General features: G+C 42.7%; 1 protein-coding gene across 5 annotated transcripts in view; it reads left to right on the top strand.

Annotated features, from left to right (window-relative positions):
* LOC115461561 (general transcription factor IIE subunit 1-like) overlaps positions 1-25,098 on the top strand; it is a 54,776-nt gene extending 29,678 nt beyond the window's left edge. For all 5 annotated transcript variants that reach the window (XM_030191468.1, XM_030191470.1, XM_030191466.1 and 2 more), the window contains exons 4-6: positions 8,214-8,415; positions 13,682-13,911; positions 22,694-25,098. In XM_030191468.1, coding sequence (XP_030047328.1) covers positions 8,214-8,415; positions 13,682-13,911; positions 22,694-23,091 — 830 coding nt within the window. In that variant the 3' untranslated portion in view covers positions 23,092-25,098. The remainder of the gene's footprint in view (positions 1-8,213; positions 8,416-13,681; positions 13,912-22,693) is intronic.
* Positions 25,099-26,238: the final 1,140 nt, after the last annotated feature.

Here is a 26,238-nt window from a genome sequence, read left to right as displayed (position 1 = left end):
CTTGTGACCAGGATTGGCCACTGTTGGAAATGGGATGCGGGGCTTGATTGACCTTTGGTTTGTCCCAGTATGGCAATACTTATGTACTTATGTAATTCTGTGACTGTCAAAGATTGTGCTGAAAAGAGGGACTCTCCCAACAGAATTTGTGTCTTTTTAAGAGAAAAGCTCTCAACCTGTTTTTTGAAATTTTTAATTTTTAGAATTCTTTTTTTTTTTCCCCCACGTTCAAGGCAAGTTCAGATTCATGTATTATGTTTTCTCCTGTCTGAAAGGATTTTGATTTAGTTGTTCCTGCAGCAATAAGGGTGACGTGACTTGCTCAATGTCACAATGGGTATTGTTGGGAGAAGAAGGATTTGAATATTGGCTTCTGTGGCCCTCTGCTTCCTGATCTAACCATTCCAAGTTAAAAAGGAAGTTGGTAATGCATGCAGAGGTTTGTCTTTTTTTAAAATGCTTTCCAAACTAACCTATTCTTTAGTGTGGTATCGGGTCCTGTAAAGGAAGCAGAAGTATAAAGTTGAAGAGAGTTGTTTACCAGCCTTCAAGATCTGTTGGGAAATAGAAACCTGTAGGTTGGGGTGGTATTGTAAAACAGAGTACTGTGTATTCCTTCCTATATACTAGGCCTGTAATATGGCCTTGCTAGCTCTGTTTTCCTAGCCTTGTTGTTATCAGCATATTTTTAGTCTCTTCCTGCTGCTGCATGTTGTAAAGAGGAGGTGGAATGGTCTAGGGGACAGGGAGAGAAAGAGACTACAACTCCCAACATGCACTAAAGGAACCCAGTGGTAGGAGGGGGTACGTGCATTCCCGAGAGTCACCAGAGGAGGGCTGCAGGGAAAGGAGTAAGGCCGAGTCTCCAACCTGGTGGAGGAGGTGGTGGGACAAGTGGGCGGAGAAAGAAAAGATACAAAAGATCCTTAATGAAGAAAAGGGGAGGCAGCTGAGGGAAGGGCGGGGTGAAGAGAATATGGACTGGGCTCCTGAAAAGGGGGAGGAGGAGGCGGACCCATGCCCTATGGAACTGACTGAACCGGAGAACGCCCAGGAAGAGCCTATGGACTTTTCAGCGCTGGCTCAGCGAAAGCCCGGGAGATAACAGATGCCAAAGTGGGTCCAAGCGGGTGGAGGTCAGGTGAGAGTGTGACTGACCAAGAGGGTGGAGGCCCTTGGCTTTGTTCCCGCGCAGAGCCAGAGCGAGAGAGAGAGAGAGAGGTACGGCGTGAAGGACTTGTTACATGTTTGAAAAACTAAAAAAGGACTGGGCTGCGGCTCATGGGTTTTTGTTTCACAAGAGCCACTTACCTGTGAAGAGAGAACAGGCCAGAAGTTTAATGTGGGGGTGTTTTTTTTTTTTTTTTTTTTTTACTGCAACTCTCCAGGAGAGGGAGAGGGGAAGCAGCCGAGAAATACGGGACTGTATTATTGATTTGTTTTTTGTGGCAAATTTTCCTCGTCTAAGAGGTAGAGGGGAAGTAGCTGCTGAAGCCTGGGCTGTGTACCGCCCGGCTTGAAGAGAGTAAAAGTGTTGAGGGCTGGGACTTGAATAAAAGGCCAGGCCAAACGAGAGACTCTCTTCCTATCCCCTGAACAGTTTTCTTTGTGTTTTTTTTTAAATTGAACTGTACCTGAAATTGTGTGTGATTTTTGGAGCTGCGACAGATGAGCTAAGGAGGAGCGAGCTTACAATGTAAGCTACAGTGCTTTCTCAGTAAATGGAAAGCACATGTTACATGTCAAGGTGACAGGAGAAACTGAGGCTATGCGGCCCATATATGGCAGAAACCAGGGCTGTGGAGTCGGTACAAAAATCCTTCGACTCCGACTCCTCAGTTTATGGTACCTCCGACTCTGACTCTGACTCCTCAGTTTTTAATATGTATTTGTTTTGCATGTTGACTGAAAGAGTGCAGCATGCAAGGCTGCATGTTAATGTTTGGGTTTAAAATCTATGTCATTGTGACTTTTTATTTTATTTATTAAAGAAACTATAAATATTCATTAATCCTAAAGTTCAAACAAAAAACACACACAAAAAAACAAGGTTATGTTTACTGTTGTTTTTATCAAGTATAAAGTCATCATAGCATTAGCAAGTATAAAAATCTGGAACAACCACATCCTTTGGAAATTCTAGAACAAAATCAAAGTTAACCTACATAAACCAAAAACATTTGGAAAACCTAAAACAACTTATATATTATTTAAACTTGGCATATATAGCTGTAGAATAGCTGTTAAGCATAATCCAAAATTAACTAATATATTGTTCTTAGAAACAGAATTGCTTCTGCCAGATCCTCCTTCATAGAAGCCCTTAAATCTGATTTGATTATTTTCAGTGCTGAAAACAGTCTTTCAACACTGACTTGGGTGGGTGACATTGCTGTTATGGTTCTAGCTGCTTCACTGACAATCTCTGGATAAACAATGATGGCTTCTTCTATAGTCAGTTTTGATGAGCGGTCAAACTTTTCCACTTCTTTTAATCCTTTAAAAAACTCTTGCATGAATTTCTTTATATGGACATTTACAGTTTGCTTTTGAAGCTTCCATTTTGTCCAAATAGGCTTGAAAATTCTCTTCTTCATTTGAAGAGGATGAACCTGAGTTACCATTACCACCAGTATTTATAGCTTTAGCTTCATCCAGTGGTTTGAGTTTCAGGTAGCAACCCTTTCATGCGACCTGCTATGTCATAGAATGCCTGTTTTCCTGTAGAAATTTGGTCACTGCTCAACAAAATTCGGCTCATTGGATCAACATAAATAGCAGCTAAGAGAATTTGATTATCCAGCAAGAGCTCCTCTCTTTTCCTCATTGAAGATACAATGCCATCAGCAATTAACCCCCCACTTTTGTTAAGGTTATATATCAAGCCCTTCCATTCCAAGAAGAATTTACCTGGTGTTAAATCTTCATATTGCAGCTTCTTGGTAACAGCAAAAGGGTAAGAAAGTAGCCTTTCTAATTCTGTAACTTGAGCCCACTGGTTTTTTTAATGAAACATTTACATTGTCCAGTTCTTCAAGAAAGTCTTTTAGTTCAAGCAAACGCTTTATCATCAAGTAAGTGCTTCCCCAGCGCGTTGCTTGATCCAAAATGACTCCTTTTCCAGCACGTCTCTTCAGAATAGCATCTGTTTTAGGGATCCTGGCTGCAATAGCTACTTGCCTCAACTTGCTAATTAGTGTAGCCGCATGACGATCCTTCAATCCATCTCTTATTGCTAGTTGCAGAGTATGAACAGCACAATGCATATGTTGAATGGTGGTAAGCTTAGATGCTTCTTCAGCAATATCATCCAAACTTTCACAGCTTTCTTGAATTGCAGAACTGTCATCTTCTGATATTTGTATGCTGCTTTCTTCATCAACTTCCTTCATTTTTTCAATTGTACTTAACATATTTGAAGCATTATCAGTTACAATACATAGAATGTGTTTCTTTTTAATTTCAAAATCTTCTAAAACACCTTCCACTAACTTCTGCAGATACTCACTGGTATGATGTGCCTGAGTGTCCTTTACTCCTAATGTCCGGGTTATTGTTTGGTTTTTTTTGTTTTCATCAGCAAATCTAACATTAATTGCAAAATAATTGACTCTGTGATGTGTGCATGCATCCATTTTAATAAAGACAAAACGTCCCTTCAGACTTTTTCTTAGTTCTTCCTTCTTACATTTGGCCTCTTCAAGTATAAGTTTTCCTTATACTTCCTCGTTCCAGAGAAACTCCAAGCTTTTTAGCCATTTCTCCATTTAAGCCTAAAAAGGCTGGTTGTGAAAAAAAAAGATAGTGGTATACTATTCTTTACTGCCATTTCAATGATGTGGTTTTTGAATTTTTCTGGTGTCATTGTTATAGTAACTTTGTCAGCTGTAAAAATCTTGATAGTTGTGTCTGGCCTCCAGTAGATTTCTGATCTTTTATTGACCCTGAAGTAGATGGAATGTTTTCATTGCTATCTTTCTCATTCACAGCTTCTAACACTTTAGGATGGAAACACTGCAAGTGTCTTTTTAAATTTGATGCTCTTGTAGGTGCATTTTTTTCATAACCACTGAAACTGCTAATTTTTGCATCACATGCTTTTTCACCATCATCATCTTCTATAATACATTGACATACATAATGTTTCCCATCTGTTGATATTGTGAAGTGTTCATAAACAGCAGACTTTGTCATGTTTCCTGACATTCTTTTTGCCATTGTGAATGGTGTGCCACTTCCACTAAAATATAAAGCTCTTCTTGCAGAGAGAGAGGAAGTTGGGTGGAGTCTCTCTGCTGCCTTATCTGTGTGTGCTGAATGATCTTCTCTTGGAGCTTAAGTTCACTGTGGGGTCAGAGAGGAGGTACTCTACATCAGGTCAGTAAATGTAAAGGGAGACTGAGCAGAGGGAAGCTCTCCAGCAAAATAGTTCAGCTGGACACACTAGTGAAACAACTAGGTACTAAGCTTTATTCACATCAGAGAAGTACTTTATTCAAATGTATGAGGAGTCGGTACATTTTTGCCGACTCCGACTCATTGTACCCAAAATTGCTTCCGACTCTGACTCCACAGCCCTGGCAGAAACATATGGATATAACCTTGATGGTAATGAGAGACTGAGGACCCAGCAGACTCCAAGATGTTACAACGGAAAATATGTGTACAGAGGACACCAGGTCAGGGCACTGAGGGGGGGGGGGGCAGGGGGACAAAATGGCCCGGGCCTCCAAGGGGGGGCCCAGCGCCGCAGTCCCCGGTCTCACTCGCCCTCGACTCTGTCGACAGCCCCTCTCCGTCCGCCACCGGGCCCCCTGCATTCAAGTCTATTCGGCAGCAGCAGATCGCCTCCCTTCGGGCCTTCCCTCCCTGTGTCCCACCCTCGTCCAATGTAATTTCCTGTTTCTGCGAAGGCAGGGACACAGGGAGGGAAAGCCCAAAGGGAGGCGATCTGCCGCTGCGCTTTCACATGGAGATGAGGTGCTGCCGAATCGATTTGAATGCAGGGGGCACGGTGGTGGACGGAGGGGGGCTGTCGATGGGGCTAGGAGTGGGCAGGAAGAGACGGGGGATTGCGGTGGCAGCCTCAGGGGGGAGTGGTGGTGGCGGGGCCCCGGGGTTGGCCTTGCCCCAGGCCCGGCTTAGTCTCTCGGCAGCCCTGTACCAGGTGTTTCATATTACTTATTTGTTTGCTGGGTTTTTTTTGCATGCTGTGATCACACATTACTGATAAGGAATTAGCCAATTGCCACAAAGTGTGCATGTGAACACAAGTAGGAAAGGAAGGTAGAATAGAGGAAATTGCCATTTTTGTATATTACTATATTGTGTAATGGAAAGAAACGGGAAGATCCATATATGATCACAAGTTAGTTTAGGAGAAATCACATGATTTAGGAGAAATGAAACTTACAATAGTATATATGTGATGGCTAAGAAAGTTTTTGCGGAGCAGTTTTGTTGTTCAGTCTATGCGTCTGGCTATTGGGTGACAACCTGCTCCAGAGAGAGAACAATTATTTTGTATTGGCTTAGTGAGATACCAATAAAGATTTTTTTACTGATTGCGCCTATATCTAAGTCTGATTCTCTCTTATTCCAGCCCCTAGGGCTGAAGTGTCCTCTCCTCCTACGGGGCAAGGGACTGAGGAGGACATTACATTTTGGCGCCTGTGGACAGGGACTTGATGGCCCCATTACACAAACCCTGGGCTATTCTTGCTGCTGGTCTGTGGAGACTTTATCGATAGCTCAGAGAAGGGATCTTCTGGAGCATGCCACTTGAGAAGTGATATTGAGTCCAGCTTAAGCTGAGAGGTGCCTCCTGTGTATTTGCGAGGGGAAGACCACAGGGTGTGGTGTTATAAAGTCCACCGGCATAACACGGTGAGTGGTGCCGATGTCTGTCTAAGGTACACTTGAAAGTGTGCATGTAAATAAGTTCGAAGTCGGCTGCTGTAAGTATTGCTGTTTTTTTAAATTTGGATTTTGATGGGGGGAGTTATTTTTAATTCTCAACTAAATTTCATTGAGAGTAGGACATGGATAGTGCATTGCAAATTGTGTGCACCAGTAATTCTTTATTGGAGAAAGAACTTGTAAATGATTTGGGGAAGTGGGAGCATGAAAGAGTCAGTATCTGTAGTTTGCGTATGTACTGTTCTTCCCTTAATGGCTCAGGATATTAAATTGTACAATGTAAAATGCCATACATTGCTAAAGTCTAACTATTTCTTGTCCTGGTCCAAGGAGGGATCTTTACTGCCCCGTTATCTTGTAGTCTTGTTGAGAGCCTTGGATATTTGTGAGCATTTCTTACTGTTTGAACTTTGGAATAAAGTGAGGAAAAAGTGTGGGAGAGTTTATTGTACAGATAGGGAGACTTTGTCCAGGTTTTTTGTGGTGTCACTTAGTAGTAGAGGAAAGAGGGAATATACAGTATCCACCAATGGCCCAAAAGCATGAACTGTCAAAACATGGACCCATGCTTCAAACTGGAGATGCTTCTAGTAACCTCTGTTCTGAGCAAGTTCTAGTGCTCTAATCATCAAACCTAATTATTAAGTAATCGAGATTCATGAACAGAATCCATTCGAAAATTGATACCAATGAAATTTCTGACATGAATTGCTAAAGAAATGAAAGATAATGCAATATGCTTATCTACCTTATTCTACAAACCTGTTGGAAATGAGGCCAGCTTTTCCAAATATAGCAGATTAGGCGATCATCCTTGGGTGGCAGCAAAGAGTAACTGAAGTCAAAACAAAGCAATAGGTCCTGGAAGCCATACAAACTCAAGGAACCATTACTGTGTGTTCAACCACAGGGAAGGTGGGCGTTTTTCAAATAGTTACCTAGGTAAATGGCTTTTATAATTGGGGATCTACTATATCTCAGCTGTGAGAAGTCCTCCTCCTTTGCTGATACATTGGCTTCCCATTAGGGCCAGAATTGTATTCAAACAATGCTCTCATATTTCAGATTTTGTATGGTGTTGCCCCTTGTTACTTTGCCTTCTTGCAATTCAGTCTTTGATGCTAGAGACTACCTGCGTCTTAATTTTCCTACCTGTAAAAAAAGTAGTTTATAAATCTATATATTTAGCTACTTTTTCATATCAAGGTACTAAATGTGGAATTCTTTGACAGAAAGTATAAGATCCTAACATGATTATTATTTGTTTCTTTTTGGTAAGTTGTTTTTTTTTTTTTTTTTTTTTTAAATCTTTTATTTTCAAAACATTTTTGTCAATTGATCCTGGTGCCTAATCTCCCCCCTTCCATTCTCCCCATTATGATCAAGACTGGTACACACATAGTATTAGTCACATACCATGTGTAATGAGTTTATCATGTTGAGCAAACTGGTGGACCAGACAGTTCTTTATCTGCCATCGTAGACTGTTACTATATGTTGTTGTTGAATTCTTTATATATTTACAATTTTTTCCTTATTGATATGTGTGGGTTTGTTTTTTGTTTCATATTTTATAATGACTTCTTTTTAGCTTCTTAGCCACATTGAATTTGAAATTGTACGGGAAAATGTGGGGTATAAATGTTATAAATAAAGTGCAAAAGGTGCCTATGGTAAGTCTCTATAAAATAGGCTCCTTGAACCAGGCCCATTAGGACGCAAATTTCTACCTGCTCCCAAGAAGAAGACTGCAGGCAACCATTGATCTCTACCAAAACATTCTAGAAGAATTAAAATGTGATGAAAGAGCCAGAAGTTCTGCTGATTTTAATTAGGAAGTCAGAAGTCTGACTAATCGCACTCTTTTCCTTATTGTTCCACAACTTAGGCAAAAGTGTTAATTTTCCCCAATCTCGCTGAAATACACCTAGAAATAGCTATGCACAGGTTGTATAAGATGAATAACCTACTTTTTTATGCATATATGCAGTTGCTCAATTCATTAAAAGTCCTTTTTTGCATGTTAACACATGGGAAATTATTTTTATAACATTTCCTATGTAATGTATATGAAACAATTTTTTTTTTTAATTTAAAATTTCCAATACATCACCACATAAAGTGAATATGCACTGGCCTGTCTACTGCGGAAAGCATTCTTGAAGCTGTACTTTCTCACAGGTTTTAATGGTTTCTTCTAGTTCTTTTTCAATTTTTCTTCAGAAATCAGTTGGAATTTTGATGTATTTCAAATATTTCTTTTTTTCTTATTTGGCTAAAACAAAATGTTGCAGAAACCTTCCGTTGCACATACTGCAGCACAGAGGTTGAGGAAGACTTATCATCAGTCCCCAAACGTGATGCTCGAACACTGCTGGCAAAATTCAATGAGCAGATAGAACCAATCTTTGTCTTACTGCGGGAGACTGAAGACATCGTTCTTGCATCTGAACTATTGGAACCTCAACCAACAGAAATTCCAGAGCTGGCAATTGGGTAAAGACACTATTTATTTATTTATGTATGTATTATTCATTACTAGTAAAAAAAAAGGCCCGTTCCCGTTTTAAAGGAAACGGGCGCTAGCAATGGGTTTTTTTTTTTTTTTTGTAACCATACAGTTTGTATAAAAGCGTTTTAAGGAGATGCAATACTTGTTTCATTTGTAAATGATGTGTTCCCATGTTGAAAGAGCAGGGGTGGTCATTGTGATAGAGTGTGTGGAAGACAGAGAGACAGATTGTGTGAGTCCGAGAGTGAGTGTGTGAGACAGAGGGATTGAAAGAGTGTGTGTGTGATACAGACTGTGTGTTTGTATGATAGAGAGAGAGTGTGTGTGTGGAACTGATTTTGTTGACCCCCTCCTTCCTTTGCTCTAATTCCGTCTGTTGTGACAGAGTGTGTGTGCCTGACCACAGGGGCGCTCATAGAGACAGTGTGGAACAGAGTTCCATGACCCCCTGATGTGAGAGAGTGTGTGTGCAGGACCACTGGGGCAGTCATTGTGACAGAGGGTTTGTGTGAGTGAGAGTGTGTGTAAGACAGAGAGACAGACTGTGTGAGTCCGAGAGTGAGTGTGTGCGATAGTGAGACAGAGGGATTGAAAGAGTGTGTCTGTGTGGGTGTGATAGAGACTGTGTGTTTGTGTGTGAGAGAATAGTGATTTCCATGACCCCCTCCTTCCCTTGCTGTCCTTATGTGTTTGTAGGAAGCCCCCCCCCCCTCCCCCCTCTTGGGTCCTACTTGAAGACAGAGATTATTGTATTTAGCCACGGTGCCTTGCTGCTTACCTTTGTTACGTGTTTGTTTGCTTTGGGCAGCACAGTGTTAACTGTGGAGGGAGGGTGTGCATGGCTTTCGTTTTATTTATTTATTTTTGGGAACGCCAGCTGCTTTGAAAATGAGGAGGGAGTCTGTTCAGCACTTCAGTGACGGTTTTTCTCTTTTCTTCTCGTGTGAACGGCAGCTGAACATTTTCTTTGCAGGTTGGCTTTTCAGTGCTTCAGTGCCGGCACCGGTGTTTCGGGGGGGGGGGGGGGTGTTTCAGGCTTCACTCAGTGCTTTTTCCTTTTTTTTTTTTTGTTCTTGTCCATGGGAAGGCGAGCTGAGCGGTTTCCCTTTTTGTTTGAGTGTGTGGGATGGGCAACTGAGCAGAATGTGAGGGGGGCGGGTGTTTCAGTGTTCTGCGAGCCAGTTGTGTGTGTGTGGGGGGGGGGGGGGGTGAGTAGCTAGTTTTTTTTTCTCCCTGCACCGGTGACTTTTCTCAGGGGGCGAGGGGGGTGGTGCGGAGGAGCGGCATCTGGCAGGCAGCAGTCTCCAGCGATTCCTATGCAGGAGCAGGATAGAGTAGGGAAACATGTACTCCTCCCCCTGCCTGGGTCGCTGGTTGCTGCTGTGCGTCGGGCAGCCAATTAGTGTTCCGCCCTCGACGTCATAACGTTGCAATTGGTGAAGTGTAATTGCTCTGCCCTTGACGTCATCACGTTTGATGCGAGGGCGGGGCAAACAGTAATGGGGATAAATTCCGATCTATGTCGCCTCACAAACCGGACGTTGCAGCTTCATTAGAACGTTCAGGTAGGGAATTATGTGCGGATGGGGCGGGGCTGAGGGCGGGGCTATCAGTGAGAGTGAGTGGTGCCTGACTGACAGTGAGTGGTAGTGCAGGGCTCCAGTGTTTCCCTGCCACAGAGTGAGCTTCAGAATGTTTGAGGTGAGAATTATTTATATAGATGTGCATCAAACAAAGTATTATAGCTATCTGTTTCCTTCTAACTAATACTTTGATATTCTGGTGGGAGGAAAAGGTCTCATAAATCACAGGGATTTATCACTACTACTACTACTACTTATCACTTCTATAGCGCTACAAGGCATACACAGCGCTGTACACCATAGATGAAAAGACAGTCCCTGCTCAAAGAGCTCACAATCTAAATAGGACAGGCAAACAGACAGAACAACTAAGAGGTAAGGGAATTAAAGAGGTGGGGATAAAAGGGTACAGGGCAAGTGAATAGTGGTTAGGAGTCAAAAGCAGCGTTAAAGAGGTGGGCTTTTAGCCTGGATTTGAAAACGGCCAAAGACGGGACTAAACGTACAGGCTCAGGAAGTGTATTCCAGGCATGAGGTGCAGCAAGATAAAAGGGACGGAGTCTGGAATTAGCAGTACAGGAATAGCGATTTGAGTATAAACCAATCCCTTTCTTCTGATTGTGAATAATCATAGACCAAAAAACCCCTCCTTCCTTAATGTGTGCTATAGTGCATTAAAAACTAAAATGTGGGGAAAAATATTTTTTTTTGTTTTTCCTTTTCTTTGTTTCTATATTCTTGTCTTATTGTAACCTCATAATCCCAAATGACCAACAGTTCAGCAAGAGCCTATATTTTTCCACTTATCTTTTTTTTTTTTTAATTAGGATTTACCACCTTTTCGAAGGAATTCACTCAAGGCGGTGTACAGCAAAAATAAGTTAAACATAAGCAACAGACAATTACAACAGTAAAAATATTCAAACAATACATAATATGGCATAGTATGCTACTTTATAATGTCTTCTCCAGGGCTATGGAATCGGCAGCAATTTTGGGTGGAGTCAGAGTTGGTAAAAATGTACGCGCTCCAGTTTTGAAATAAACAAACATTACAAATCCAGAACAAAAAAAACCTAAAGCCTAATTAATGTCAGTAGGAATCGGAGTTGAAGCTGGAGTTGGACAATAAAAACAATAGAGGAGCTGGAGCACTGACCTTCTCCATATTTTACATCAAGAGATCAGTACGTTATTGAATTGTTTGTGAGAATATTATTTTTTTTTTACTTTTTATTTTGAAATTTTTGTAAATAACTATACAAACTGAGGGAGCAGTGATATCTCCAAGTACTGTTAAACAAGATTGCTACTACATCTTAACCTTTTAATAAGAAAGCACATGGTATACATCACAACCATCCCCTGCATTCCAATTCCCCCCCCCCTTTTTTTTTGTTTTGTTTTGTTACATTTGTACCCCGCGCTTTTTCCCACTCATGGTAGGCTCAATGCGGCAGGCAATGGAGGGTTAAGTGACTTGCCCAGAGTCACAAGGAGCTGCCTGTGCCGGGAATCAAACTCAGTTCCTCAGTTCCCCAGGACCAAAGTCCACCACCCTAACCACTAGGCCACTCCTTGTAGTCCTCCCCCCTCCCACCCCTCCCTCCCGCTAAACTTGTGTTCATAGCTTGGAAGATACAGACACTGTCGACCCTCTCTTTGTCTCGTATCTATCCCACACTTTATGGTACTGGGCCAAGGTGCCCCTACGAATGGCAGTCAATTTTGACAACAGCCGTATGCTGTTGAGTCTTTGTAGGACTCTTTGGAAGTCTGGGAGCGATGGTGCTTCCCATGCTGACGCAATCATCAATTTGCTTGCTACAAACAGCTGAGTAGCAAACCTGTGAGTACCCGATTTGATTCCCTGTGGCTTAAAGTGCAGTAGACAGCTGTCCAGACTTACTGGGTAAGACACCTCCATTGTTTGATTCAGGTAAGTCACGATTTCCGTCCAATACCGATTCACTTTTTCACACTCCCACCAAATATGGGCCATGTCTCCTTGTTGTCCACACTCTCTCCAGCAGAGCCCAGTCCCTGTCCTTTACATGTTCCTGTCCTATACATTTGTACCAAACGACATGGTGTGTAGTACCAGCTGTACAAAATTTTATGCCCATTCTCCATGAGAGCACTTGATGTAGAAACTTGTAACAGTGAATGGAATGCCCTACTCCATTGCTCATGATCATATGTCACCCCCATTCTTGCCTCCCATTTAGCTGTGTAATATGTCACTGGGGTGTCTTGGAGCAGTAATGCCTTATACAACCTGGAGATACCCCCCCCCCCCCCGGCCTCCCCCTCCCCCCCAATCATGCTTTGTTCCAGCCGTGTTTCGGTAAGACTTAGCTCTTCCTCTGCTTTTCGCTTGATAAAATCTTTCACCTGGAGATACTGAAAAGCCTGTAGGGGGGAGAGACCTTTCCACTTATCTTTAAAGCTTAGCCAGTCGACAAGTGCTCGTTTTGCTGTCGCTTTCTTAAGGGACTGGAGCTGGGAACATCTGAAAGAAACCGTAGTGTAAGTCATTCGGCACTGACATGCATACATTTTGAAGGAACAGAAAAACAATTCTTATGCGTCTTAGCTGGAACTTACTTTGAGTTGTCTCGCTGCTGTATTCTGTCAGTGTTGTTGAACATAAAATGGCCGTGGTGGCTTTTAAACTCAGTAAGCGGAAGTCACTGTTTGCTGATATCAAAAACTGTCACTTCCAGTTAGTTTACATAAAACATCCCCAGGTTCTAGGGAGCGTAAATGATAGATCCAAAATAATTTGCATTGTAATAACCTTCTATCCAGGTCTCCTGAGTGAAAGGACTGAGGGAGTCTTTTACTAAAAATAGGCACATGCTAAATGTTAAAGAGACACCAATGCATTCCTATGGGCATCTCTAACATTTAGCATGTGCCCAATTTTAGCGTGCGCTAAAAACGTGAGCGCTCCTTAGTAAAAGACCCCCTGAGGGAGGTGTAAGTGGAATGAGGAAATTGGAGGGGGCGAGTTAAGGAACCATAAGAGTATGTGTGAAAGACTCGGTATCAAGAAGATGTATGTAGGATAGTGTCTCCCCCCCCCCCCCCCCCGCACCAAGATTCATGATTCCCCATCGCTCTCTTTGAGATACTTCCTTATTCTGTACCCGAATTCCCTCTCTTCTTGCTCTCTACCTAGATCTCCCTCCTCTCTAACCCTATGCTTCTCCTCAGCACCAGTCACTGAGATACCCCTCCCCTAAAGAATCAATTTAACCAGACACAAGAAATGTCAGAAATTTGATTTTCAAAATAGAGTACAATAAACATTTTAACATGCAAACCTATTCAGATATGTGTAAATGCACCAGATAATTTTCACAGAATTTGAGAAGCTATGTAGCGGATGTTTCAAACTCATGCAATAGAATCTAACTTTGATTTGTCACAGGAAACTGGGTTCTGTGTCTGTCGGTGGCCCTTGAAGACCATTTCATAGATCCTAGGATTTAATATTTGGCATTCACCTTCATTCTCCTGACCATGCTATTTTTTTAATTTTTTTTTTCAATGATTGATTTATTCATGTATGCATGCGTGCTTTTATGCATTCATGCTATGCACAATACCATACACTATTAGTATGTAAACCTCGGACACTAATCTCTTCCCCTTGTTTCAGCTCTGATCAAAGACCTGGTTCACCATTAATGGGTATTGTTGGAGGCCGTGCTGAAAAATGGGCAGATAGCACTTCATCTGCTGGCAACATGTATGTCCAAAGTCTGGTTATCAGTGTTCAAGATTCTGAGATCAAAAAGAAAGGAAAAGGGAAAAAAGCTAAAGAACAACCTGTTTGGATGAGAGAGAGCACTGTACAGAAAACATTACATACTGTTCATAGTTCTCTTGGTAAGTATATATGAAATCCTGAGCAAATACCTGAAATTTTCATTTAAAAAAGCCTTTGCTCCAGTCTTTCTATTTTTTTTCTGTTTTCCATCTCGAATTTTGCTGTAAATTAATTTTTCTTCATATATCTTGCAGAAATATAAAGCTTTATGTGTTTAGGTTTGCCATCTGTGGGCCCCTTTTACTAAGCTGCGATAAGTGGCCTGTGATAGTCTGGACTCATGAATTTGGTGCGCGCTGAGCCATTTTTTTAACCATGGTTGGGGGGGGGGGGGGGGGGAGTGCTTTTTATTTTTTAGTGGGGCGATTAATGGCTTTGTGCTAATATTAAAAGTAGAACAGTCTATTTAAATAGACCTATAATTTTCTAGTGTGGGGATTCAATATAAAATATACACTCCAGACTATCCCAAACACTCTTTCATATCACAATTTCACAAGGTATTCCCACAGTACACTAATTCATAATCAACTTATATCAAACGGAGATCTTCAGAATTTCAAGTACTTCCACCATCCGGGGACTAAGCCTCAGTACCTTTTGTGGTGTTGCTTACATCGTCATCGATCAACCCGTGATTTTCTATTTTTCTACAAAAACACATTGAAAAGCTAAGTTTTAGTGTGTAATTTTATAATGAAGTATGCAGGGCTGGTCTTAGGCCGAGGCGACCGAGGCGGCCGCATAGGGCCCCGCGCGGCACGCCTCAGTCAGCCTCTTCCCAGGGCACCGACGTAAACAACAAGCCAGGTAAGCATGGCACGGCGCCGCCGCGCCATGCTTACCGCCACCCTGCCCGCCCTCTTCTTCTTCCCCCAAGGGGAACGATAATTTTTCTTTTAAATTTACCCTCCGTCGCCGGAATCCAGCACAGGCAGCAGCGAGCGTCAGTGAAAACGCTCCTCCCCTCCCGAGTCCCCCCCGACGTCTGTAGCAGAACAGAAGCTCTTCCTGATTCGTTCATTCTCATTGTCCCGCCCCCGAGGGCGGGACAATGAGTGAACGAATCAGGAAGAGCTTCTGTTCTGCTACAGACGTCGGGGAACTCGGGAGGGGAGGAGCGTTTTCACTGACGCTGCTGTGCTGGATTCCCGGCGGCGATGGAGGGTAAATTTAAAAGAAAAGTTAACCTTCCTTGGTTGGGGGGGAGAAGAGGATGGCAGGAGAGGGCAGGGGGAATAGGAGGGTCGCTGGACATGGTGGCAGGAGAGGGGGGTTTCTGGACAGGATGGCAGGGGCAGGCAGGGAGGACAGGAGGGTTTCTGGACATAGGTGGATGGCAGGGGAGGGCAAAGGGGACGGGGGGGGGGGGGTTCTGCACATAGGTGGATGGCAGAAGAGGGCAGGGGGGACAGGAGGGTTTCTGGACATAGGTGGATGGCAGGGGAGGGCAGAGGGGACAGGAGGGTCGCTGGACATGGGTGGATGGCAGGGGAGGGGGTTTCTGAACATAGGTGGATGGCAGGGAGGACAGGAGGGTCGCTGGACATGGGTGGATGGCAGGGGAGGGGGGTTTCTGGACATAGGTGGATGGCAGGGGAGGGCAAAGGGGACGGGGGGGGGGGGTTCTGCACATAGGTGGATGGCAGGAGAGGGCAGGGGGGACAGGAGGGTTTCTGGACATGGGTGGATGGCAGGAGAGGGCAGAGGGGACAGGAGGATCACTGGACATGGGTGGATGGCAGGGGAGGGGGGTTTCTGCACATAGGTGGATGGCAGGGGAGGGCAGGGAGGACAGGAGGGTCACTGGACATGGGTGGATGGGAGGGGGGGTTCTGGACATAGGTGGATGGCAGGTTTCTGCACATAGGTGGATGGCAGGGGGCACAGGAGGGTCGCTGGACATGGGTGGATGGCAGGGGAGGGGGGTTTCTGCACCTAGGTGGATATCCGGCAGGGGAGGGCAGGGAGGACAGGAGGGTCACTGGACATGGGTGGATGGCATGGGAGGGGGGTTTCTGGACATAGGTGGATGGCAGGGAGGACAGGAGGGTCACTGGACATGGATGGAGGGCAGAGGGGATGGGGGGGGGGTTTCTGGACATAGATGGATGGCAGGGGGGACAGGAGGGTCGCTGGACATGGGTGGATGGAGGAGAGAGAAGAAATGCTGGACATGGATGGAGGCAAGGGAAGAGTGAGGAAGAAGATGAGGTGAGGGAAAAGGAAGAGAGGAGAAAAAGTGCACATGGATATAGAAAATAGGCAGAAGCTGGATCCACTGGACAGTCAAGTCTGCGGAGGACCCAGCTTTTACTTATGGATGTAGGGCAAGAAATGAAGAAGAAAGGGAGAAAGTAAAGAAATAAATGGAAAGGAAGCCCTGGAAACGGAGTTAAGAGGACAGATAGCAGCACAATCAGATACTGAGCCAGCATGATCAGAAAAACAAAGTCACCAGACAACAAAGGTAGAAAAAACTATTTTATTCAGGATTTATTAATTGGAATATGTCAGTTTTTGGAAATGTGCATCTGTGATATTTTTCATGTAAGTTTCAATTTTTGTAGTATTGCTGCATGCTGATTCTGATTTCTTGAGGTTACTTTCCAGTTCAGTATTTTGCCTTCATGTGTTTTTCAAATGTGATCAAGGAAGGTGCAGTATTCTGCTAGCGTATAGTTTGCAGCCATTTTTGTTTTTTTTTTCACTAGGTTGTGCACTGGTGTTTTAGAGCCCGGTGTAATTAAAGTTGGCTTTCCATGCCACGCATAAGGTTGTAGCTCGTCTTGTCCTTGGAATTAGTGCTGTTTATGGTTTCATGATAGCATTTTGCTTATTATTTCAATCAGTTTTTTTGTACAAGTTTAGCGTCATTTGTCTTTATTTGAAATTTCATAATTAAAAAATTTTTATAAAAATGGAATAATCTTATCAATGGGGTGGGGCTAGGGTGGGGGCGGGGCTAGGATGGGGCCCCACCAAATTGGTCTGCATAGGGCCCCGCACTTGCTAAGACCGGCCCTGGAAGTATGGATTTCAGAAGCATATTGGAGTCAAAGAGAAAATCACGGGTTGATCGATGACTATGTAAGCAACACCACAAAAACTACTACTACTACCCTGTTACCCTGAAAGTAAGACATCCCCCGAAAATAAGACCTAGTAGAGGTTTTCCTGAATTGGTAGATATAAGGCCTCCCCCAAAAGTAAGACCTAGCAAATTTTTGTTTGAAAGCAGGGCCGCTGACAGCCGGACAAGGCCGCCACCCCCCCCCCCCACCCGAGGTCGCCGGACCCCCCCTCCACCCACCTTCCGTCACCCCCGGAACTAACCTTAAACGCCTCCTTTCACCTTCGCAGCAAGCAGCAGCAGGGCAGACCTCTCCTTCCTTCCATGCCCCGCCCTCGCGGACGTTATATCAGGCGAGGACGGGACATGGAAGGAAAGAGTGGCCTGCTCTGCTGCTGCTTGCTGCGAAGGTGAAAGGAGGCGTTTAAGGTCAGTTCCAGGAGCGATGGAGGGCGGGCGGGCCAACCCCAATGTTTCCCCAAAAAATAAGACAGCCCCTGAAAATAAGACCTAGCGCATTTTGGGGGGCAAAAATTAATATAAGACAGTGTCTTATTTTCGGGGAAAACACGGTACTACTACTACTACTTAACATTTCTAGAGCGCTACTAGGGTTACGCAGCGCTGTACAAAATAAACAAAGGACGGTCCCTGCTCAAATGAGCTTACAATCTAAAGAACGAAATGTCAAGTTGGGCAGTCTAGATTTCCTGGGTAGAGGTGTAGAGGTTAGGTGCCGAAGGCGACATTGAAGAGGTGGGCTTTAAGCAGAGATTTGAAGATGGGGAGGGAGGGGGCCTGACGTATGGGCTCAGGGAGTTTGTTCCACGTGTGGGGTGGGGCGAGGCAGAAAGGGCGAAGCCTGGAGTTGGCGGTGGTGGAGAAGGGTACTGAAAGGAGGAATTTGTCTTGAGTGCGGAGGTTACGGGTAGGAATGTAAGGGGAGATGAGGGTTGAGAGGTAAGGAGGGGCTGCAGATCGAGTACATTTGTAGGTTAGTAGCAGAAGCTTGAATTGAATGCGGTACCTGATCGGAAGCCAATGAAGTGACTTGAGGAGAGGGGTGATGTGAATGTATCGGTTCAGGCGGAAGATAAGACGTGCAGCAGAGTTCTGAACGGACTGAAGGGGGGATAGGTGGCTAAGTGGGAGACCAGTGAGGAGTAGGTTGCAGTAGTCAAGGCGAGAGGTAACGAGAGAGTGGATGAGAGTTCGGGTGGTGTGCTCAGAGAGGAAAGGGCGGATTTTGCTAATGTTGTAGAGGAAGAAGCGACAGGTCTTGGCTATCTGCTGGATGTGTGCAGAGAAGGAGAGGGAGGAGTCGAAGATGACACCGAGGTTGCGGGCAGATGAGACGGGGACGATGAGGGTGTTATCAACTGAGATAGAGAGTGGAGGTAGAGGAGAAATGGGTTTGGGTTGGAAGACAAGAAGTTCGGTCTTGGCCATGTTCAGTTTCAGGTGGCGGTTGGACATCCAGGCAGCAATGTCGGATAAGCAGGCCGATACTTTGGCTTGGGTTTCCACAGTGATGTCAGGTGTGGAGAGAGAAAGCTGGGTGTCGTCAACATAAAGATGATACTGGAAGCCATGAGACGAGATCAGGGAGCCCAGGGAAGAGGTGTAGATAGAGAAAAGAAGGGGTCCAAGGACAGAACCCTGAGGGACTCCAACAGAGAGCGGGATAGGGGTGGAGGAAGAGCCACGAGACTGTACTCTGAAGGTACAATGGGAGAGAGAAGAGGAGAACCAGGAGAGGACAGAGCCCTGGAACCCAAAAGAGGACAGTGTGTCAAGAAGTAAGTTGTGATTGACAGTGTCAAAAGTGGCGGATAGGTCGAGGAGAATGAGGATGGAGTAATGACCTTTGGATTTGGCGAGGAACAGGTCATTACAGACTCTGGATAATGCCGTTTCTGTCGAGTGAAGTGGGCGAAAGCCAGATTGAAGCGGATCGAGGATGGTATGAGAGGCGAGAAAATCAATGCAACGGCTGTGAACGGCACGTTCAAGTATTTTGGAGAGGAAGGGTAGGAGGGAGATGGGGCGGTAGTTGGAGGGTCAGGTAGGGTCAAGTGAAGGTTTTTTGAGGAGAGGTGTGACAACAGCATGCTTGAAGGTGTCAGGGACAGTCGCGGTGGAGAGAGAGAGGTTGAGGATATGACAGATGGGAGGGGTGATAGTAGGAGAGATGGTGATAAGTAAGTTGGTGGGGATGGGGTCTGAGGAACAGGTGGTGCATTTCGAGGAGGAGAGAAGATGGGCGGTTTCCTCTTCGGTGATATCAGGAAAAGTGGAGAAGGAGGCCTGGGTTGATTGGTTGAGGGAGTGGGTGTTAGGATGAAGGGGAGGAGAAGGTTTAGTGGTGAGTTCGAGGTTGATCTTCTGGACCTTGTCGCGGAAGTAGTCAGCCAGTGATTGAGGAGAGAGTGAGGGGGGTGGGAGCGGAGGGCACTTTGAGGAGGGAGTTGAGGGTGGCGAAGAGACGACGAGGGTTAGAGCTGAGGGAGTTAGTCAAGTGAGTGTAGTAGTCCTGTTTGGCGAGGAATAGGGAGGACTGGAAGGAGGATAGCTTGAATTTGTAGTGAATGAAGTCAGTATGGGTGCGAGATTTCCTCCATAGGCGTTCACCCGGATGGTAGAAGTACTTGAAATTCTGAAGATCCCCGTTTGATATAAGTTGATTATGAATTAGCGTACTGTGGGAATACCTTGTGAAATTGTGATATGAAAAGTGTTTGGGATAGTCTGGAGTGAATATTAAAAGTAGTGCATGGATATTTTTCATGACGGTAAATCTTCTTTAGTTTTTTGCTTTTATTCTGGTCTGACTAAGAATCCTGGTGGTTTGTGTGTTGGGTGGGTGTCTTGTCACAGTCTACAATTACCTATACAGTTCAATGTGGATTAGAATAGTATCATAGCCTTCTAGGACTCTTTCTAGATAAATAAGTAGTCAAATCATTTAATTGCAAGTTAATTTAGAAGTCTTTTAGCAGTAATATATTGCTGAAATAAAGTTTTTCAAAATTTTCCTAAATAACAAATAATTATTCTTGAATTTATAAAAGCAGGCAGTGAATTCCATATAGAGGGGGCTTGATATAAAATAGACAATGTATGATGTCCATAAGATGTAATTGATTTTGGGAATGGAAAACTAAGATGCATTTGATTTCACAAAGAGTAAAGATGTCTACCAGCAGACACCCTAAGCAAAGTTTATTGAATTGAATTTGGGCGTCTATCAGAAGCCAGTGAAGGTTAAAAATAATGGAGAAACTCTTTTATCATTACAGCAAGCTCCATATATTAATCTAACCGCATGTGTTCTGTATGATCTGCGATCTTTGAAAAAGGGATTTTAGCACATCCTGAATACACACTATATTACAATAATCGATGTATGAAAGTATTGGGCAAACTCATTCCAATTGAACACCGAAAAAACATATTGCCTCATCCTCTCCTCTCCATATAACAAATACAAACCCACAACCATAAATACTCCAAGACATACCCTCCCTACCTCGGACAGTTTGAAAATACTCGGTGTCACACTCGATCGCAACCTTACCCTCGAGAGCCAAGTAAACTCTGAATAGAACATTTTCTTTGTTACAATGTGGAAGCTCAAATGATTCAAACCTTTCTTCCCAAGAGCAACTTTTTGATACCTAATACAATCCATGGTACTAAGCCATGCAGATTATTGCAACGGAATCTACGCAGGCTACAAAGAACAACTCATAAAAAAAACTCCAGACCGCCCAAAATACAGCAGCCAGGCTGATATTCAGCAAAACACGCTTCGAAAGTGCCAAACACCTCCGAGAAAAGTTGCATTGGCTCCCAATCAAAGAACGGATCATCCTCAAAATCTGCATCTTAGTCCACAAAATCATGTATGGCATAGTCCCAGGATACATGACAGACCTTCTAGACTTACCAATAAGAAACAAAGTCAGATCGTCAAGATCCTACCTAAACCTACACTACCCAAATTGCAAAGGACTGAAATACAAAACAACTTACGCAGCCAGCTTCTCCTACATAAGCACACAATTATGGAATGGGCTCCCAAAAGCTGTGAAAACAATCCACGACCGCTTGAACTTCAAGAAATCACTAAAAACCTACCTCTTCAAAAAGGCCTACCCCAACGACCCCACATAACCCTCTTCACCTACCAACACAGCATGACTATGATCGAACAGGACATAGCGCAATCTTCATCCATTCCAACCCTCCACTTATACTTCATACGATCACTTTACAACTTTGTATTTGTTGTCCACCGAATGGGCAAACGCCTTTGACGGTACTATGTAAGCCACATTGAGCCTGCAACTAGGTGGGAAAATGTGGGGTTCAAATGCAGCAAATAAATTAGTGTTTGCACAATCAGTTGGAAAACTGATTCCTCAAAATTCTTCTGAATGACCCTCTTTTTTTTTTTTTTCCTTCCTAATCACATTCAACTAATTTTTCACCAATTTGTTAACCTGATGCTCCATAGTAAGCTGCCTATTAAGTAAAACCCCCAACACTCAAGGTGGTGTATCAAAATTTAAAATTATTTTTGTCTTTAGGAAATAATTTTAGATCATTCCTGATGTCATCTGGTCAACCAAACCATAGAAATTTTAGTTTTATCTTTTTGTAGTTTGTGGCAATTAACCCAAATTTCAACTATATTTAAACAGTATCTTAGGTCCTCCAAATCTGTTCTATCATCTGCATATGTATAGTATTCAGTTCTTGTTTTCTCCAGTTCTAATCCAAAGGATCTCATTAAGATGTTAAACAGTACCAGGGAAATCAGTGATGCTTGAGAGACTCCATTGTCCGCATACCAACTATCTGATAACACTCTTTCCTTCTTCACTCTATAAGAGCGTAAAATAAAAATTGAGAACTAGCCCAGAGATATCTACTTCTTTCAATGCCAGCAACAAGATCAAATGCACATTAATTGGAACTTTATCTTTTTCCCCAAAACAAGTAAATGTTTAGCCTGGGTCACTAAAAAACAGACCACAGTCTCTATACTATAGCCTGTTTGAAACGCTGACTGGGAGTGAGGCAGAAGATTAAAATCCTCTATAATTTTTCTTAAAAGGGGTAAGCTTTTTTTATTTTTTAAAATTGGAGTCAATATGCTATTTCCTTCAAAGGAGTGAAAGTTGACCAATAAAAGTTAATTGTTTTCACCAAAAGGTTATAGCATCAAGTAAAAATGAGGGACAATTGAGACCACTTGGATTCCTTCTGTTTAAGGGTAACACATAGTGTGAAGCTTACATTAATATCAGATACAATAATTTTGGATACAATTAGCATAACTGTCTGAGGTCTGCATTGATCAGTAGAGTGTTACTTGCTGCACGAGTACCCTGAAATGTGAACAAATGTTAAATGTCTATATTGGAAATTAATTTTGTTGTATATTGAATTTGGGGGGGGGGGGGGGGGGGGGGGGAGGAGGAGGAGGAGTATTCATGAAAATGTATAGAATCCCCCTGATAAGGAATCATCACCCATTGACAATAAAATGTTTAACTTGTAGCTGTGATTGTGAGTTGGTCTTATTGGTGAATGAACCTCAATATTTCTAGCGGGGTCACATCTAAGCATTTTTCCAATAGACATAAAATGAAACACTTTTTTGGTACATCAAGCCCAACAGAAGGAAAAAAAAAACTCACGATACATTTGGCCCTAAAGCTTTGTCTAATGAGCAACTCTATAAATGTTTCACCTTTTAGATGTTCCTACAGTTTTTGATGAAAATATGAATCATGACAACTCCTCTACTGATAATGAAGTAATAAGGACTCTACTAATCCATGAACTAAAGTCATCTTCAGGACCAAGGATCAACCCTTCTCCAAACTGCAATCAAAGTGATTCAGAGAGTGATACTAGTGAATCGGAGGAGGACAAGAAGCAGATAAAGCCATCAACAGTGAAATCAATGTGCAGTAAAATAGAGCAAGAAGGAGAGGAACAAGAAGCTGTAGATCCCTCTGTCATGGTAGCTGGAAAGCTCTATTGCTATAGTGAGGTCAGTCAGAATCCAGAGCTTGTTTCATTGATGACAGAGGATGAGCGAGATGCATATATTCAGGTGGGGCAACAAATGTTCCAGGCAGCTTTTGAATAAATGTGTAAAAGTTTGAGTCTCTACAAAACTAACGAGATGTAGTGTTGATAATATATATTAATACATGTGCATCACCACCTTTAAAAACAAATAAGCATGTTGTGTACTGTTTGGGCTCTGATTACCACCTCCCCCCCCCCCCCCCCCCCGCCTCAGCAACATAAGAATAAATTTGCCTTAAACACTCTTTTGCCACCACAAGGCTACCAAAACCCACCTCTGTAGAAAGGAGGAGAGATGCTCTATCTTCCATTTGCTGCTGACAAAATGTCATCAGCTGAGCACTGCTGCAGGTTTTGGCCACGGTGCAATCAGCTTGAAATGGTGCTGAGTTTTGTGCCATTTTGACACAGACACTACGACATGGAGGAAAAAATGTAGTAAAGGGCTGGGAGCTAAAAAGGATCTGAATAGCCCTGTTAGGTCAGGAAAGCAAGGTTAGATATGGGTAACTTCTTTTGATGTGAGCAGCCTTATTTCACCAAGAGAGATAATGGGAATCGAGGGGGGGGGCTGCTTGTGATGTAGGGACAAAAGTGATCAGGGTCCAAGATGACTTGTTCACCACTAACCTAAGTAGTTGCCCCACATTCATGAAACTGTCAATTTCTAATTCAAAAATCTTTTTTTCAAACAGAATTTAATAAAATATAGGTAAACGCTTTAACAACGCATTAACATTTTATTTAGTCATCACTTATGTCACTGAATTATAAAACTAATAGGACAACAGTATTGATGTGAAATACACTAGCCAGCTTTTTGAGTCTGGTGAAGGAAGAAGCACACACCTACACAGGAGGCACCTTCAGTTTATACAGATAAGTATTATATTTTATTACCATTAAAACATCATTAAGGCATTTATAAATTTAGTACATAAGTTTACCTTAAAAATGTGGCAAGTCATATTTCTTCTCTAGTATGAAGCTGTTTTTTCATTCCTAGCATCAAGATTAGCAAAGAATATTTAAAGTTGCTCTTTGTCATCTCCTTTGTTTTGTATAACATTTAATTCACAACTCATTGAACAATTAATTTAGTCTCGGTTTGAAAGATGGCAATGATCCAAAGGTAACATTACATTTTGTTTTTTGTGGATTGCTTTAACCTTTATATTGCAGTGATCAACTTGTAACGGAACCAACTCTGTGTATTAAAAAGCTTTTCAGATAACATCAGGATGATACTTGGCTAAGACCATTTTCATCAAAAAAAAATTGAGCAAAACTGAAAAGTTCTATGGCTGACTGTGATATAAAGGAACTTGAACAGGAAAGTGTACATCCATATCTGGGAGTAGAAGAAAATAACAACAACAAAAAAAACCCACAACCAAGCAGTATCATTTGCAGAGAGAAAAGATCTTGAAAATAAAAAAAGCCATCAGTTGGCTTGAAATTCCTGTATAACTTTATTGTTGTATACTGATGTAAAAAACTTGAGTATATGAAAAAGAAAACTCCTCCATGCTCATCAGGTAATCTATAAGAATCGTGTCTGTCTAACAGCAATTTCCAAGAACACCTTGAAAGTGTATGTATGTGTGTATATATATATATATATAAATATTGCTTTTAGTCAGACACAATTCTTATAGATTACCTGATGAGCATGGTGGAGTTTTCTTCATCATATATTCAAACCCTAGATACTCCAGAAGCAAGTTTTTTTTTTTTGGTACACTGCATATATTTAACGCAAGCACTAATTATGAGAGATTGAGGTCATATCCAAAATACCCTGACTTAGGAGGTATGGTTCATTACTATTATGGTATGTATTGCTCCTTTCTTAGTGATGATTTTGTGGTAACTTGTAAATGTTGTTTTTTTGTTAGAATGTAGACTGTCAAAAGTCTAATAAAATAGGATTGAAATATAGCAACATTTCCTCTTCATAAGTTTTGTATTACTTGAAAACTTGAATAAAGGTAGTTTGATAATAATTCAACCACAATGAAGCAACATTGTTAAAATTCCAAATATAAACATTTAAAAAAAATAAAATGCATAAAATCACCTTCTGTTTCTACCATTTTCTCCGATAGGGGTTTGTCTTATGATTGTTGTTACACAAGATGCTTTGGTTTAGGTCAAACCACTGACCCACTGTTAGAACAACTTCTAATTCACATCAAAGGAAAGGAGGATAGTTGAAATGTCATGGTAGGGCTTCCAAGCAGCCATCTAACCCCCGTTTACTAAGCCGCGCTAGTGGCTGCCATGTTCTAATGCCGACAGAGCCCATTCACTTTGAATGGGTGTGTCCATAGGAAACGGCTTTGTGGGTGCTTGAGCATCCCCAATATTGAGAAGTCCATGTATGTATCCAGGGAGGGGTTGTTTGCATTGGGCTTAGCACCCCAAATAATTTTGAAAAGTTGGCTCCTATGGGTGTGTTGGCATTGCTACATGGCTTAGTAAATAGGAGGGGTAAGTCTGGATGGCTAATACACATTTTACTGGGTGAAGAAATGATAGGTCTGACTGATTCACCATCCTATTCATGTGTTTTTGGTTTTTTTTTATTTGAACACTTGAAAGTCAAAGGATAGGAGGCAATGTCTTATTGTGGATTAAAAACTGGTTAAACGATAGAAAACCAGAGAAGGATTAAAATTAAATGGTCAGTATTCTCAAAGGAGAAGGATATATAGTGGGGTTCTCCAGGAGTCTGTGCTGGGACTGCTGCTTTTTTTTTTTTTTTTTTTATAAATATTGTTTATTTGCACAACTTCATACAATGCAAGATATTATGACCACAACATTGAAAAAACAAAAACCCTTTCACAGAGAAATTGTTATCTAACAGAAAGGAAAATATCAAATCTGCTCAAACATATGCTGAACCTATGATTTTCATTTTTCTCCCCCCCTCCCCTCCCTCTTTCTTTACTTCCAAACAAACTCTCCAACAGATACCCCTCCCCCCACCCTCCCCTAACAATTCAAAATCCTGCTTTTTGCTGTGGAAGTAAGTGAGTCCCAGAACGGTGACCAAACCTTACAAAAACGGTCTCCCCTTGCAGAGGCCAGGTCCCGGATCCTCTGTTTCTCCACTGAACAGCACTGCATCATAGCGCTACGCCAGTGTGATGTGCAGGGGGCCTCTCGTGTGATCCATTGCTGCAAAATTGTTCTTTTC

This window comes from Microcaecilia unicolor, chromosome 2 (assembly GCF_901765095.1).
Source record: "Microcaecilia unicolor chromosome 2, aMicUni1.1, whole genome shotgun sequence".
Classification (NCBI taxonomy): domain Eukaryota; kingdom Metazoa; phylum Chordata; class Amphibia; order Gymnophiona; family Siphonopidae; genus Microcaecilia; species Microcaecilia unicolor.
The sequence above is the reverse complement of the archived record's forward strand: the minus strand, read 5'-3'. Positions and strand labels throughout refer to the sequence as shown.